This window comes from Telopea speciosissima, chromosome 10 (assembly GCF_018873765.1).
Source record: "Telopea speciosissima isolate NSW1024214 ecotype Mountain lineage chromosome 10, Tspe_v1, whole genome shotgun sequence".
NCBI lineage: Eukaryota > Viridiplantae > Streptophyta > Magnoliopsida > Proteales > Proteaceae > Telopea > Telopea speciosissima.
In genome coordinates this window covers 36,574,542-36,590,407 of record NC_057925.1, presented here as the reverse complement: position 1 = coordinate 36,590,407, position 15,866 = coordinate 36,574,542, and the positions used below count along the sequence as shown (strand labels likewise).

General features: G+C 41.2%; 1 protein-coding gene across 2 annotated transcripts; it reads right to left on the bottom strand.

Annotated features, from left to right (window-relative positions):
* Positions 1–2,699: 2,699 nt before the first annotated feature.
* On the bottom strand, positions 2,700–15,368 carry LOC122642749 (early nodulin-like protein 3). Of its 2 annotated transcripts, XM_043836330.1 has the most exons (4): positions 15,052–15,368; positions 14,440–14,903; positions 3,715–3,717; positions 3,564–3,576 (listed from the first exon to the last, which is right to left on the bottom strand). In XM_043836330.1, exons 1-2 carry the CDS (start codon positions 15,260–15,262, stop codon positions 14,467–14,469), a joined length of 648 nt encoding a protein of 215 aa, XP_043692265.1. In that variant the 5' UTR covers positions 15,263–15,368; the 3' UTR covers positions 3,564–3,576; positions 3,715–3,717; positions 14,440–14,466. The 2 variants fall into 2 exon arrangements, with proteins under 2 accessions (XP_043692264.1, XP_043692265.1); XM_043836329.1 differs by lacking the exons at positions 3,564–3,576; positions 3,715–3,717 and adding an exon at positions 2,700–2,710.
* Positions 15,369–15,866: the final 498 nt, after the last annotated feature.

The window sequence follows — 15,866 nt, the reverse complement described above, 5'->3', positions numbered from 1 at the left end:
GAAGGGTTTGTCATGGAAGATTTTGAAAAGTGAGTTTGTAAGTTGAACAAATCTCTATATGGTCTTAAACAAGCTGTCACGCCCCTATCCCAATGTAAGATATTTTATCACAGAGGAGTATGACTGGGACAATCACACATCATCCCAATACCTACCAAGATCGTGGATATAATGCCCCGAGCCACAGTCCACACTGTCATCACATATTGATAGCAGAAATGAACGTATAAAAGAAAATAAATCGTTCCAGATACAGAGTTAGCGAAAGCAAAATTAAATCAAATCATGTGAAATTATAGAGCATCGATTCTCTAATGATAATACATATTACAATTCTAACATAAGTAACTATTCATTACTCTCCCTATAAATAAACACACAGTTTATACATACATGTGGAGATGAAGATAGAAAATTAAATAATAAATAATCGCCACAAGGGTACCAATCTTGGGTGTATATCTACATCCAAGTCACGGTCATCAATTCCACTTGATTCACATCCAATGGTACTCGTCAAGAGGCTATCTGCATATAAACTAAAAAGTGGTTGTACAACGGGGTTAGCTACACTAGTTAGTGAGGGAGCAAAGGGGAGTGCACATACACCATACAATCAATATCAATCAGAATGATGCATGCTAATGTTAGATTCATTTTTCACCTAACACACAATTTTATCGTAGCATAAGGGAACAAGCATTCTAGTCGCAGATATACTGTATGCAAGTCCTATCATCCCGAGAGATATTCCGGGTGCATCAACGTCCCATTCCATTTAGTACCTGGGTACCAGCATGGCACGGCATATACAGATCAGGATAACATACAATAGTTTTCATAATTTAAATAAATTAGGGTTCCGATACCAGCACATCCGGCACCGTAGCCCGATACAATGGTGAGAATGCCATCACATTCATAACAATTCACATTTGGATAATAATGCAATGCGCACAATGCTTATAAATATATACTAGCATGCTTAAGATTACCAATTATATAATAATCAAACCCAATAAATCACCCAGAACCCACTCACCTAACACGGACGTCTCCGTGTGTGGTTGACATGAATCTCACCTGGGCTTCCAGCTCTCCATCGGGTTGGATAGCCTAGGAATACAAAAACAATCATTAAATCATGTATAGAAGGGTCCCATGCTAGGCCCTCAAGGTTAAAATCAAGTTTCAATCAAGACAACACGAGCGGACTCACGGGTGGTCTCAGTAGAGGTGAATCCGTCCCTGACTCTGTTCAGGCCAAAAGGTGAAAACAGAGTGAGCGGACCCACGAACGGAACATCTCAGTTGGATCCGATCGTTGATCCATTCGACACCTGAGGCAATCATAAAAGGGAGTGGATCCACGGGTGGATGTGCTTCTTGGGTCTGCCCCTGCATTCGTTCAATTCCTGAGGCAGACCTGAGAGCAACTGGCTTTAGACGTAGGCATACAGAGTGAATCCGTGCCTTTGTCCGCTCAGGCCAACACACATGATTTATACTGGGCAGACTGACGGGCGGTACCACGATAGATGGATCCAGTCGTTCGTCCACTGACAGTCTCTTCCGAGATTGCAGAGGGCTTCAGCTCCAGCTTGAAGCTTGGAGCTCCTTAGCACCTCAGGAACAAGGGAGAGGTGTCTAAGCCTTCCTAGGGTCACTAGGTCCTAGGCTCACCTCAAGGATCCAAGATCCTATAAGGGTTTGGTCTCCATTGGTCCAAGGGTTGGGATTTAAGGTTCAAACCAAGGGTTCATTGGCCATGGCTACAATTACAGCACTTAGAGGCCTAGGTCAACATCCATTAGAGCTCCCAACTAGGGCCGAGCTTCACCTTGAGTCCCAAATGGAACCCTAGGTTAGCCCTAGCTTAAGAAACCAACAAAATAAAAAGGGAATGAGGGAGAGCTAGGTTGAGGGAGCTTACCTTGGTGAACTTCCTTCTTCCAGCCACTCTCTCCATCTCTTCTCCTCCTCTTTCTCTTCTCCCTTGGGTCCGGCCAGCTTGGCAGGAGGTGTGGAGGTGCCAGCCATTTTTACATGGCTTCCACCTTCTTCCCTTCCCCTCCTATTCCTCTTCTACTTCTCCTTCCTCTTCCTTCCTCTTCCTCCTTCTCTTTTCTCTTATCTCTTCTCCTCCACGGTTTATGGGGAGGGGGAGAGATAAGTGAATGAGAGACGGATTTAGGTTATCCTTTAAGGGGTTAGATGGGCCTTAGGGTGTGTTTGATTTAGGTACCCCCAATGACTTAGTGATACTAGGTCTTTAAATGGGTTTTGGTTTAGGTCTTAGGGCTTGTTTGGCTTTAGCCAGACCCATTAGGTCCAGTAGGTCATGGTTGGGGTGCACCCTAAGTTCATAGGACTAAATTGTCAACTAAGGTCTGTTTGGTCGAGGCCAGGGTGTATAAAACTCATTATTCACCCAAGTTAAGCCTTGTGGGCCCCACTTCATGGTCAACTCAACCAAAAAATGGTGGGGGCAGGGGTCCATATAGTCCAAAGGTTCAATTAGGGTGTCCGGGACACGGGGGTATGGGTCCCATAGTAAAATAACCCAGAAAGGCTGACGACAGCACGGATGGATCCTCGAGCAAATTCAGTAAGAGTGAGTCCGTTCGTGACTCCGGTGCTACTGTTATGGCCCAAACTTCAAGAAAAGTTGTGGGGCTTTAGCCCACAGTTCCAAGTCTTCAAGGGGAATCTTTCTATGATATTTCCAGTTCAAAGTCATTAGTGTTGACCATAGCCAAAAGGGATTACCCATTTGGTAAGGTCTAAATTGCCCCGGGGGATAAGGAGATATTTGGGGTGCTGGTGTAACACAAGCACATAAATTGTGGCATGAAAAGTTTGACAGAATAGTAAAGGGCTTTGGTTTTCATACCAGTAACTCGGATAAATGCCTTTACTTTCGGTTTGTGTCAAATAAGGTTATGATTATTTGCTTGTATATAGACGACATGTTGATTCTTGGTTCTGATCATTCTGTAATGAGTGACATTAAAACAACCTTGTCCAAAGAATTCAACATGAAAGATCTTGGTGTAGTAGACATCATTCTTGGTATGAAAGTAAGTTTTGATAGGTAAGCGATCACTCTTAGCCAAATTTATTACATTGAGAAACTGCTTTCTAAATGAGGATACAGTGATTGCAAACCGATTGAGACACCTTATGACTATAACTAACGGCTGAAACCTAATATAGGTGAAACTGTGAATCAGTTGGATTATTCTAAAGTGATCGATAGTTTCATGTATGCAATGAGTTGTACTAGACTAGATATAGCCTTTACGGTAAGCATGTTGAGTAGATTTACTAGTAATCCTGGCAAAGAGCACTGGGATGCTCTAACGAGGCTTATGAGATACCTTAAGGGTACTCTAAGGTATGCCTTACACTATATTGGGCATCCTCCAATTTTGAAAGGATATTCTGATACATTATGGTGCTCAGATTTGGGAGACAGTAAATCTACCAGTGGATGTCTTTACACTGGGTGGAGCTGTTGTTACATGGAAATCCAAAAGACAGACCTATATTACTCTGTCATCTATGGAATCGAAACTTGTTGCTCTAGCTTCTGCAAAAGATGAAGCAGAGTGGATCAAAGATCTGATTATGGATATTCCATTGAGAAGTTTGAACTTAACCTCTCTATCTATATTCTGTGATAGTCAAGCTACAAAAATGATAGTAAACAACTCACTCTTTAATGGAAAGATGAGGCATATCAGGCTGAAACAGACCATGTTGAATTATCCAACAGAATACGGAATCATCACTTTGATCGATGTGCGGTCGAAAGATAATATGGCAGATGCCCTTACAAAGGGACTAAACAAAGATCGAACATTTAAAACTGTGGGGGAAATGGGATTAAAGATCTTTTAGGCAGGTCTTAATCTAATCCTATGTTATTTTGAATTATTCGAATCTCATCTAGCCATAATAAGCATTTGTGGCAATTTACATATTTCAGATAATTTGGTAAGATTACTAAATATGGAGGTCAGTGAAACCATTCCAAATCTGATGGTGTAGCAAATTTATGTATGTTTGTTTCCTTACTTTGTTATTCCACAAAGAAATATGAAAATTGTTCTGATATGTTTCATTGATATTATGCTTGTCTTCCAGTTCTTCATAGTATGATGTGTCATTCCAAACTTGATGATACAACTTCTGTGATTGATATGACGATTATAATATTTCAAAAGAAAACATGATATGGTCCTTATGAAAGAGACTATATAGGGTCTTGTTCTTATATAGAAACTTGACGGTAATGCTTATTGTTGAATTTTGATTCATTTTTAGCCATTATATGAATTGTACTAAGTTCTTCTTATTGAACTAGATACTTTTATATCTTTATGCAAATGATTGAATTCATTTTTGTAATAAAATTCATATTTGATAAATTACTGAGGATGACAAAGATGGAGGAGAACGTTTAAATCTGGATCTCGATGATGATGACTTACTTAATGAGTAAAGTTATTAAGGATTGCAAGGATCTTTTATTTTTTTTTCACTTGCATGTGGAACTTCTTGTTGTTTGGGTTTAGATTCGATCTAAAACTCAAAGGTTTTATTTCTTGAAGTTTACTTTATGATCCGTTAAAGTTTCAAACATTCTGTTTATTTGATTCAATATTTCGTTTGAATAATGTTTATCTATTCTTGGTGCTAACTATATGTAGAACATAAGAGGAGATTGTTGGGTATATTCTATAACCCTAATATATGTTCTAAAATAAGTCTACTTGAATAAGGAATCAGGCTATGGTGGGCCCCACTGGATAGAACCCATCTAACCTAAAACCCTAGTCTTTCCTATAAATACTAACTGAAAGCAGTAATCTACTTATTCCAAACTTGATATGCAGGGTTTATTGCTTTAAGCAACCTTTTGCTTAAAACCCTAAACCCTAAAATGTTATAGACACAATCATTCTACCATTAAACTTAAGTTTGACCAACGTGCTTTGCCTGGCATTTTTATTGGGTATCCCTTTGCGTAGAAAGGTTATAAAATATTGGATCTTTCATCTCGTAACATTTACACTAGTCATGATGTTGTTTTTTTTTTAACATGTGTTTCTATTTCAGACCACGGTTACACCATCTTCCCACATCCCTGTCCTTCCTCTTCCCATTCTGGATATTGACTCCGACATTGGTGCACCCAACACTCCATCTATGCCACCACCTAACCCATCCCCACCACCGCCTTTGCCCTCACCATCCCAGCAATCGCTACCCCAACCAGCTCCATCTCTGTCTCCTTCTGACCCTCTTCCCTCCACTCCATTACCCTGTCGTTCCACTCGTTCCCATCATCCTCCTTCACATTTGCAGGATTATGTTTGCTCAGCTACCTATTCCCCATCATCTTCTTCTGAAATAGGTACGCTATTCCTGTTGCTTCCACTTTATCTTATAATAAGATCTCACCTTCTCATCTTAAGTTTATCAGGTCTCTTTCTTCTTCTAAAGAACCCTATAGTTTTGCCAAGGCTATGTTATCCCCTGATTGGAAGGATGCCATGCATGCTGAAATTGCAACTCTTTAAGAAAATAACACTTGGTCCATTGTTCCTTTTCCAGCTCACAAGAAACCCATCGACTGTAAATGTGTCTAAAAAATCAACGGCATTCCGATGGTTCTATTAAGCACTATAAGGCGTGTTTGGTTGCCAAGGGGTACACGCAGACTGAGAGCATCGACTTTCATGAGACTTATGCCCTTGTCGCCAAACCTGTTATCGTGCACATTTTTCTTGCTCTTGCATCCATCAAGAATTGGTCTCTTCACCAACTTGACGTCAATAACGCTTTCTTACATGGCGATCTTGACGAGGAGGTCTATTTGTCTCTCCCTCCTGATTATGGTGGTAAGGGGGAGAATGTTGTTTTTCATCTACATAAGTCACTCTATGGCTTAAAGCAGGCTTCCCGCAATTTGTTTGCTAATTTTCCACTGCTTTGGTAGACCTCGGTTTCACTCAATCCACGGTTGATTATTCCCTTTTTTATCACGCCAATGATGCTTCTGCCATATTTGCCTTGGTATATGTCAACGATATCCTTATAGCTGGTTTTGATTTAGTGGCTATCTCTGCCTTGAAAACTTCTCTTCATCAACGATTTCGCATTAAAGATCTTGGATCCATGAAATATTTCCTTGGCTTTGAAATTGCTTGCTCCTAGATGGGTATTTTCCTTAATCAGTGAAAATATGCTTTGGATATCTTATCTGATGCCGGCCTCACAGGTGCTCGCCCTACTGACTTTCCAATGGAACAGAATCTCAAGCTCAATGATTCCGATGGTGACATTCTCTCTGATCATGCTTCCTATCCCCTTAATTGGAAGTTTGGTTTATCATACTATCACTCATCCGAATATAGTGTACACCGTCAATATTTTGGAGTCAATTTATGCCAAACCACATATGGATTTAGATTCACATTTGCTACAGTACCTCCATAGCTCGCCCGACCAAGGGATTTTACTTCCATCCACTAGCACCTTATCTCTTCGTGCTTTCTATTATTCCGATTGGGCCAGTTGCCCTATGACTCGCCGATCTACTACCAGTTATTGCGTCTTCCTCGACTCTAGCCCTATCTCTTGGAAAATGAAGAAACAACATACTGTTTCCCAGTCTTCAGCTAAGGCTAATTATCAATCCATGGCAATAGCTACTTGTGAGTTGGTCTAGTTGACTTCTCTACTTCTTGATCTCAGGGTGTACATTGCTCAACCAATACCTCTCTTCTATGACAATCAGGTGGCTATGTATATTATCGTTAACCCCATATTCCATGACCGTACTAAGCACGTTGAAATTGATTGTCACGTCGTTCACGACAAGTTGTGCTCCGGCCTCATCCGCACCATATATACCCCTAGTGCTGCTCAAATTGCTGATATTTTCACTAAGTCACTTGGCAAGGATTTATGTCTCTCACTCAAGGGCAAGTTGGGAGTTCTTGACATTCACTCTCCAACTTGAGGGGGAATATTGGACATGATTCTCTCACGCACATATTGGATGTGATTCCCTCACGATTCACCTTCACAGATCAGCCACACGGATTGAAAGATATTGATATTTTAACCCAGGACCCTTAACAAAAAATAAAACTTTTTTGTGTCAACCCAAGGTGACCTGGCCCAGCTAGGACCTAGCCAAGGCCTAGGCCATGCCTGGCCAGGGCCTAGCCCTTGTGCCTGCCCACAAGGCATGCCATGCCTGCATGCGCTGTGGTCATGGTAATCCATGCCTACGCAGGACATGGACACGGCAGCCATGCCTTGCTGTGTTGTGTGGCCATGCCTGCATGCCAAGCCCTTATCACATCTCTATGTGGCCATGTCCACGTGTCGTACCCCATCTCATCCACGTTGTACCCCATCCCATCTACGCCATGTCATGTCCCATCACCCACGTTGTGTGCGACTAGTAAGGCCATGCGCCTATGCCTATGCCTATGCCTTGCCTAGCCCATATGGGTTGTTAAGGCATTTCAATGAACACTTGGAGGGCTATATAATCCCCCTCATTTGGACCCCTTTTGAAGAAAGGAAAATTTCTGGAAAAAAAATGTAGGGAGATATGAAGCTCCCTCTGCCCTCTTTCAGATGAATCCTTCCCCACCTTCATACCATGCTCCAATAGCCCTGCAAAATTACTAGAATACCACTTGTTCACAAGATTTTCCATTTGAAGCACATCCATTCAAGGCAGCCAATGATGGTTCCCGGTGACTGAATGAGCTAAGGCCTTTCCACACTCCAAGAGTGACCCCCTTCACCTATTGTCTATTATTTTAATTTTATTTTTATTTTTTAGTAGAAATATGATGTTTTAGGTAACATAATTGTATTCCAAAATTCTGAAAAAATACATGATATGTCTCGTACCATGCTAGATGTCCACTAATTTTCATGAGGGCCACATATTTTTATTTTGGACAGTTTTGCCCTTGAAATTGGACTTTTAGAGCTTTTTTTTTTAGATCATAACTGAATTAGTCTATGCTTGCTTCTGTTTTTTTCATTTGGCCTCCGGATTTGAATTTTGCAATTTTCCCATGTTTTTTCCTCATAATGATATTTCGATAATTATGATTCTGTTGTGAAAATGTTATAAAATTCTTAGGGAATTTATGTGTGATGTAAATATACGTATCCTGATGTTTAGAACCATTTCCATGCATTCCATGTGAGTCTTACGACCGATGTCCCTAATGGATCAAGGAGTTCAACTATGAGCCCACATGTGAAGATATCATCTGTTGTTCCCTAGGGTTTTGATACCGAGAGAAGACCAGCGTTGTTGCAATGACTTCCATTGATCGTTAATCCAATAGCGTGGTGACGAAACCCTTGCTCGCTCGCTCTCAGAGTCTCTCCAATGATGCATTCCGGTATGGGAACAGTCGCAGTTTACTAGTTTCGTCTCACAAAAATCAAAGCATTTCCTGGGGTTTTGTTGATTCTGTTATTGGACGGGTTCCTGGTTTCTCAAACGAAACCCCTTCTCCGTCACTTGTGCGTGTTTTTCTCTGCTGTTGTGCGTGTTTTTTTCTCCGCCGTTTGTGCATGTCTTTTCTCCGCCGTTTATGTGTGTAATTCTTCTCTTCTTTGTCCACCATGATCCTTGGAACCGTCGGCAATGATGCCGATGACGATGACAATGCATCCACCGCTCTGTTCAAGGATCATCATAGCCCCTTCTTTTCCGTTTTCCTTGTTTGTCTATTTGCAGGTGTTGTTGTCCCTGATGTTGGTGGCACTGAGTTTATAATTGACTCAAAAGCTTTAGCCATTGCTCAACCTTCACCTTACCTCTCCTGTCGCCAGACGAATCTCCACTCGCCGATCCATCAGATCTTTGCAGATCTGTTCGAAAGTAGGCTGTGGCAGTGTTTCAGATGGTTTTTTTGCTGTCTATCGAAGCTCCACTCGTCGATCCAGTAGACCTTTGCTGATCTAGCAAGTCTATTTAAGAGTAGACTGTGGCAGCGTATCGGCACGCGTGGGAAGTTTGGTGTTGGTCTGTTCGGCATGTATGGGCCCCCCTTTATTGGCACGTATGTGCATGCACTTACCTTTAGCTGTGTCTGCAGCTTTCTCTCTAGGGATATGGTTGTAATCCATCCCCTACTCTAGATGACCCAGTCAATGGCATGTGAGACTGGGTCAATCTCCACTCCTTGGTTTTGGATACCGTATATCCATACCTTGTGTTTATCATGCTCTCTATCTGTCTTATGTATTTTGTTTTCCTTTGTTTGGCGGTGGGCGCGCATGAATGAATAGCCTTCTTTTCTACCCAAAAAAAAAATGTGAGTCTTAGTTTTTTATTCTATCTTCACCCATTTTAAGGCATTTTGGTAATTTCCCTTTAAAAGTCCAAAAAAACATAAAAAATGAATTGGCATATCATATTCTTGAGGAAAAAGAAAAAAGTTTCCTTGAGGCTGTGAGGGTCTGTCTTTCTACTCAAGTGTTTGTCTCTTGTTGACTATCATTATATCTTTATATAAAATAATTATTAAAAAACAACGCCCTGAATGGCGATTTGTAAAAGAAAATGAAAAACAGAGAAGACATAAAACACACAACACCAGAGATTTACGTGGTTCGCCCCTAAGATGGGAAGCTACATCCACAACCGAGCAATAGAACAGATTTCACTATCTTTTGGAAATGTTACAAACCTCTCATACAACCCTCCCAAAGATAATAACATTATATAGAGAAGCCCTAACCCAAGAAAGTACAAAAAAGCCCCCAGACCCAAAAATGCCATACCAGACAGGGTCGGACCAAAACATAACATATATCACAAAATATACCGTTTCAAAGGTCTCAATGAGCTAACAGAAGTCACAGCCTCTTGCAGTGTTGTATGCCATTTTTCTACAATCCGAGGTCGTTTCGAGGCCGAAACGGCCCTCCAAAGATCCCAACTGCATTTTCTGAAGCAAAATCAGGCTTCACCAATAACAATAATCTCCGTTCAAGCTTTCAAAAAAATTGAAATATTAGGTGTGGTGAATCGCCTGATGTGAATCAACCAATCCAATCTTGATTTCACGAGATTCTTAAAAAAGGCGTTTTGACTGGAATTTTTATCTCCTCCTGTGACTGCACGGTGTAGTACTGCATCGTGCGGCGTTGCAGAGGCCATGTGGCACAGTGGGCCCCACATGGTGCAAATGGCCTTTGCAGCCGCCGTACGATGCATTACTGCACCGTGCAGTAACGGGAGAGGATAACGATTCATTCTGACTGAGTCCAACTGCCTATAGTTGGTTCCTACAGATTTCTAACCAATTTGAATCGGAATTGATACGGTGCCCAATTCTGAGTTTTAGAACCTTGCCTCCTTTGCTTGTCCAACTTTTATTGGCCCACAAAATTTCAACATTCCATACTTGGCGGCAATGATACACCTCCACAAACTGTTAGGGTCATTACAGAACCTCCAAAGCCACTTAACTAATAATGAGTTGGAGAAGTCTTACTTCTGAATGATTTGGTAGTGTTTCGGCAGTAGTGGAAAATGTTGGGAGTGTCAATCATTGATTGTTACGATGAATCAGCTTCGGAGCCATTTTGGTTAGGCCAAGTGGCATAATTGGAAGGTTGTACTGGAGAAGTGTAGATCGTCGAATCTTCTTTCCAACACAACTAGAATTGTATCAATCTGATTCCGTATAAGGAAGTTATGGTCGTTTTCATACAATCGTCACTCCAAAATGGCCAAGTGTTCGACAAAATGTCTCAAAGGCCTCATTCATAGCTTGATGATGTGGCATGTTGAGATCTCATAGTGAGGTGGCATCATGGTGAGGTGCCAGCATAGTGGTATAGGCCACATAGCCAAGTGGGTAGCTAAGACATTGGGGCAACATGTCATGCTGCCACGCTCACACAGGCAGCAAGGGCTTTGTCGCCACAATCGCAACGGCACGTAGTTGCAGCCAGCAGCACGGCTGGCTTGCTACGTACACTGTGCATGCGTGAGGGTAGGCCACGAGCTAGCACCGGGGAGCCAAGGTTTTGGGACTGGTCTTCCGTGTTTTTTTTTTTTTTTTTTTTGTTGATAGGAAAGATAAGGGAATTTATCTAAAGGTAAAGGTTGATATCATCCGTTACAATTCCGTTAGAACAAAACCTACGTGCTGTAGAGTAGGGGGCACCTTCTCTATCAAAATCCAGGGCAATTGTTTCAACCAGTTTGAACCAACCAGAGGGTTACGCCAAGGCTGCCCACTAAGTCCTTACTTGTTCATTACTGTCATGGAGTGTTTCTCTAGACTTATCCAAACTTACAGAGACCTCAACATGTTTTGGGGAACCAAAATTGCAAGAGGCGCTCCAGAAATTACTCACCTTTTCTTTGCAGATGATACATTACTGTTCTACCGAGCAAGTCATGAGGACATCTCCACTCTCCAATCCATTATCTCACTGTTTGAAGATCTTTCTAGACAGCAGATTAATCTGACCAAAAGTAGCATCTACTTTAGCACCAACACCCCCATCAAATCTGTGGGCTTCTATCAAAAAGTCCCTAGGTATCCCTGAAATGGACCCTACAGCCAAATACTTGGGAACCCACCTCCTCCCCCCTATCTCTATGATTAGGAGCCTCTCTGATGTTATTTCCAAAGTTCAAGGCAAACTGAATGGATGGCATAACCACCTCCTATCACAAGTTGGTTGAACAACCCTGATTAAATCAGTGCTTAACTCTGTCCCAACCTACTTGATGTCATGTTTCCCCTTCTCCCAGACTATCTGTACCAAATTGGACTCAATTAATGCCCTGAGATTCTAATTCATGGAATCTGTGCATGCCACGTCTTCACATGCTGATCTGACGGTCTCTATCTATTCCCACCTTTTTTAAGGTGTGTACTTCAGTGTATTGCTTGTTTATGATGCACCTACTCAAGATTCCATTTCAGGGCTCTTGGTGAGCCCCGCTCCATCGATGCAATCCGCTCTTATCCAAGGGTCGAAATTAGCCCTGCGTTTTGGAATGACAATCTGATGGCTCAACTTCATTCCGCTGACCGTACATGTGTACGGACCCTATAACAATCCTTCAAGATTCCATTTGGAGCAATCCCTAGCCCTCCCCCTATGCCTATCCAAGGGCCAAACTTCAAATTGACTTTTCGAAGTCATTTTAACTCCAATTTGAGGGGTTTTTTGCTATGGAGTCTTGGTGATCTCAAGAACGTGAAGAAAAGAAGAAAAAGAAGACCTCAAGCCCTAGAAAGTGAAGAGAAAGGTGAGGAAGGAAGGTGGGGTCTTGAGTGATGCTTTAATCCTCTTCAATAACCACTCTCAAGAGTCATAAACTCCATTAAAGGTCAAAGAAGATTAGTTGAGCTTTCATGAAGGTTTAAAGGGAGTTTTTACAATCAAGAAAAGAGAGAGGAGAAAGGGGGTTCCGTTTTGCGAGGCCACTTGAACATTCAAATCTCTCCATCAAAGAGGGTCAGTTCAAGATTCCAGTGAGCTTCATTGAGGACCACATTCAAGTCTCTTCATTTGTGATTACACAATGGTGAGGTATTCTTTCATTTCAAATCCCTAGTTTATGACATAGTTTGTAATTATTGAACTACCTAATGTCTTGATTTGTAAGGACTGGGATTTGTATAAAATTTTTTATACATTGTAACCTATCAAGTTGGGGCTTGATAGGATTGGGGTTGTAGCACTAGTCTGCGTTGTAGCATTGACAAAAGTAGGGGGTGCAGGTAGGCCGTAGGTGCTCCTAGACTATTGTACCAATCAAAATAGTGATGAGTTTCAGGGAATATATGAAGCCCAGTTAAGGCATTACTTCGTGAATGTAGGCAACTTGCCGAACCACGTAAGTATATACTATGTAGTGTGCATGCTTTATCATTCTTGTGGATATTGGAGTGCTATGATGTATATGCTACAGAGTAAGAAACATACTAAAACCCAATAGGGGCTTGTGAACCCTAGGATGGTGGTTGAATGCTCATCGGGCAGTGGAGAAGAACTTTGTCCTTTGTTGTGAGATGTATTTGCCAAAAAAAAAAAATTAAAAATTGAACACTACGTAAATCAAGAACCTTTTCAAACTTGCATCTACAGATAGAGCATTGTCTTCAAGTAATAAAGAACACAATCGTTTGGTGCAAAGTATACAAATACCTGTTGCAAAATATAAGGTGTTACTTTATGGATTTACTATTACACTGCAATAAAAAATTAGAATTAGACAAAAATATTTGCCTTTTGTATTGCAAGACCCCCCCCCCCCTCTCTCCTTTGTGTTGTATTATGTTGATTGGTTCATCTCCTGAGGAAATTTACTTTAAAGGGCAATAGCCCAGAATAAAAGGTCAAGAGAGAAAAAATGGGCTAGTCTTGTTAGCCTTGTAGAACAGAACAGAATTGTCAATTGTCCCGTTAGGGCATTCTATGCCTTCTTTTAATATTGTGGGCCATCTGCCAAGGGTAGCTTCAATGCGATTGCATTGCAGAATGTTTGATGGAGAAGCAATGATTTCGCCTAGAAAAAGCTAGAAGAAACCACCCATGCATCTGTCATTACTGAAGCAATTGCAATTAGTAAATGAGGAGAGGGAATTCCACTGATGGAAATCAGACATATTTAAGATCAATGTTTTCATGCTACACTTGATTGACTGGGTATCCAAATATTCTCAGTTCACCTTGGGATCAATGTTGGTGCAACTATACAAGTTTAGCTCTGTCGGCCCGAGCCCATCACGGGATATCTTGAGCCCGATGAGATATCTTAGCATTGAGGGCGGGTCAGGATTGGAAATTTCTAACCCTAAGTCAGTGCCAGGCCGGGACAAGGTTGAGGCCTCAGGTTGAACCGGTCTAGCCATATCTCCTCTTCTTCTTATTCTCACCAGCCTAGCCCAACCCCCTTGAATCTCCCTTTCCCCTCACTATGGTCAAGGTTAATCAAGGTCAGTCTGTCGTAGCCCTGACAATGGGTCAAGGTTGGATTTTCAGGCCTTGAGTTAGGACCGGGTCGGGCCTGGACCAGTCAAGAGGAGTCAGGATTGGACTAGGTTTTAAAAAGCCCGACCCAACCTGACCCTATTGCAGCCCTATTTGTTCAGACCAACTGAAAATTCACTTGTACAAGAGAGAAAGAGAGAAAGAGAGAGAGAGAGATTTTCACACGAACAGAAGAATTAGTTTATTCCTTATACATTTGTCCCATGGTACAGCCAAATAACTTAAGTACTATATGCTTCTATATATCCAAATCTTATTTTCCAACCACAACAAAAAAATACTGAAAACCAAACCAAACCACTCGTAGTCCATGGCAGAAAAATTATGAACGGAAAAGGAATCTTTTCGAGGAAAAACAGGAAATCTTGAAACCACTCAAACGAATTACAGGACTAAGAGCATAGATGAAACAACAAAGGCTGCAATAGAAGCAATTGCACTCACGAACATCGAAGAAGCTCCACTGGGAGTGGGAGAAGTGGGAGACTCCACACTAGGAGTGGAGGGAGCAATCTCTGTAACAGGAGAAGGAGCTGGTGCATTCTCAATGTAACCTGAAGGTGAAGGAGGAGATGCTGAGGTCGTCTGATTTGTAGTAGAAGATCGGTTGCTTCGATCTGCCATGACCACAATAACCATCTTCTCATTCTTCTGGCAATTCTCTTGAACTCCACTTATGAAGTAGTAAGGACCATTTTTATTAAACGTGATTGAATTGTGGCCTCCTGTATATGATTTAATGGGTGATGTTGAGTTGCAGCTGTCGTAGTCCTCTTTTTTTACTTGAACCACTGAGTCCTTATCAGCTGAGTAATCGAACACTGCAATAAACAATTGATGTAACTTTAGGATTAATCGTTCATTCTGGATAAGGAAATAAAGTTGCATTTTCATTACCATCTAATTGATTTTAATATAATGGTAAATGTTTGATCCCGAAAGACAAACAAAATTAAATATTCAACTTACATAGAGAATCGCCAATTTGAAAACGCTTCGTTTCTGCCCATTGATTGTAGGTGTTTACAGATGGATCAGTAGGCACAGTCCATCCATTGGCATCTCCAACCTTGAACTCAAATGCACCAACTCTTTGCATCACCAGTAGAAGAGTACTAAAGAGACTCAAAGTATGAAATGATTTTCTATGGTGTTTCAATCTTAGAATGGTGTTGGCCATGGCAAAATAACAATGGGTCTTCAGCTGATGGGGTAAAGGCTTCAACCAAAGCTTATTGTGCTAGCTACTTGGTTCAAAGGTAAAGGTTTGACAGGAAAGGGACAATGGTTGAGGGGTTTTATAGCCACTCTGTATGCAAGAGCTTTACAAGCTGTGGCAGTGAAGCTTTTGTTTCTTTTAGATATTCCTCTTTATTTGGATATCATAGCGCTTCTACTGCCAAGCATAAGCTGCTTTATGATGAGAGACCCCGATTGGTATTGAGCACTTTTGCATTTACTTGGTAACCTTCTAAACGAGGTTATACTTTGCTTGATCACATTAAGAATATTCATTTCTTTGTCTGTCGGGTTAGAATTTTATTGATGCTGGCTAGTGAGATAACTAGTTACAATACTTTTTTCCCTTGCATGACCCAACTTACAGTTAGGTTTATTAGAATTAACAGTATTTTCCCTCTTTTATTCAGATCAAAATAATTTAATTTCCGATAAAAGGTTTCAGAATCTTTCCATCATTTTGCCATTAGAGTCTAAATTGCAATTGCAATTTGGACTTCTACAAATTAGACCATGGTTCATAATCTTGGATCAGATGATCTGAC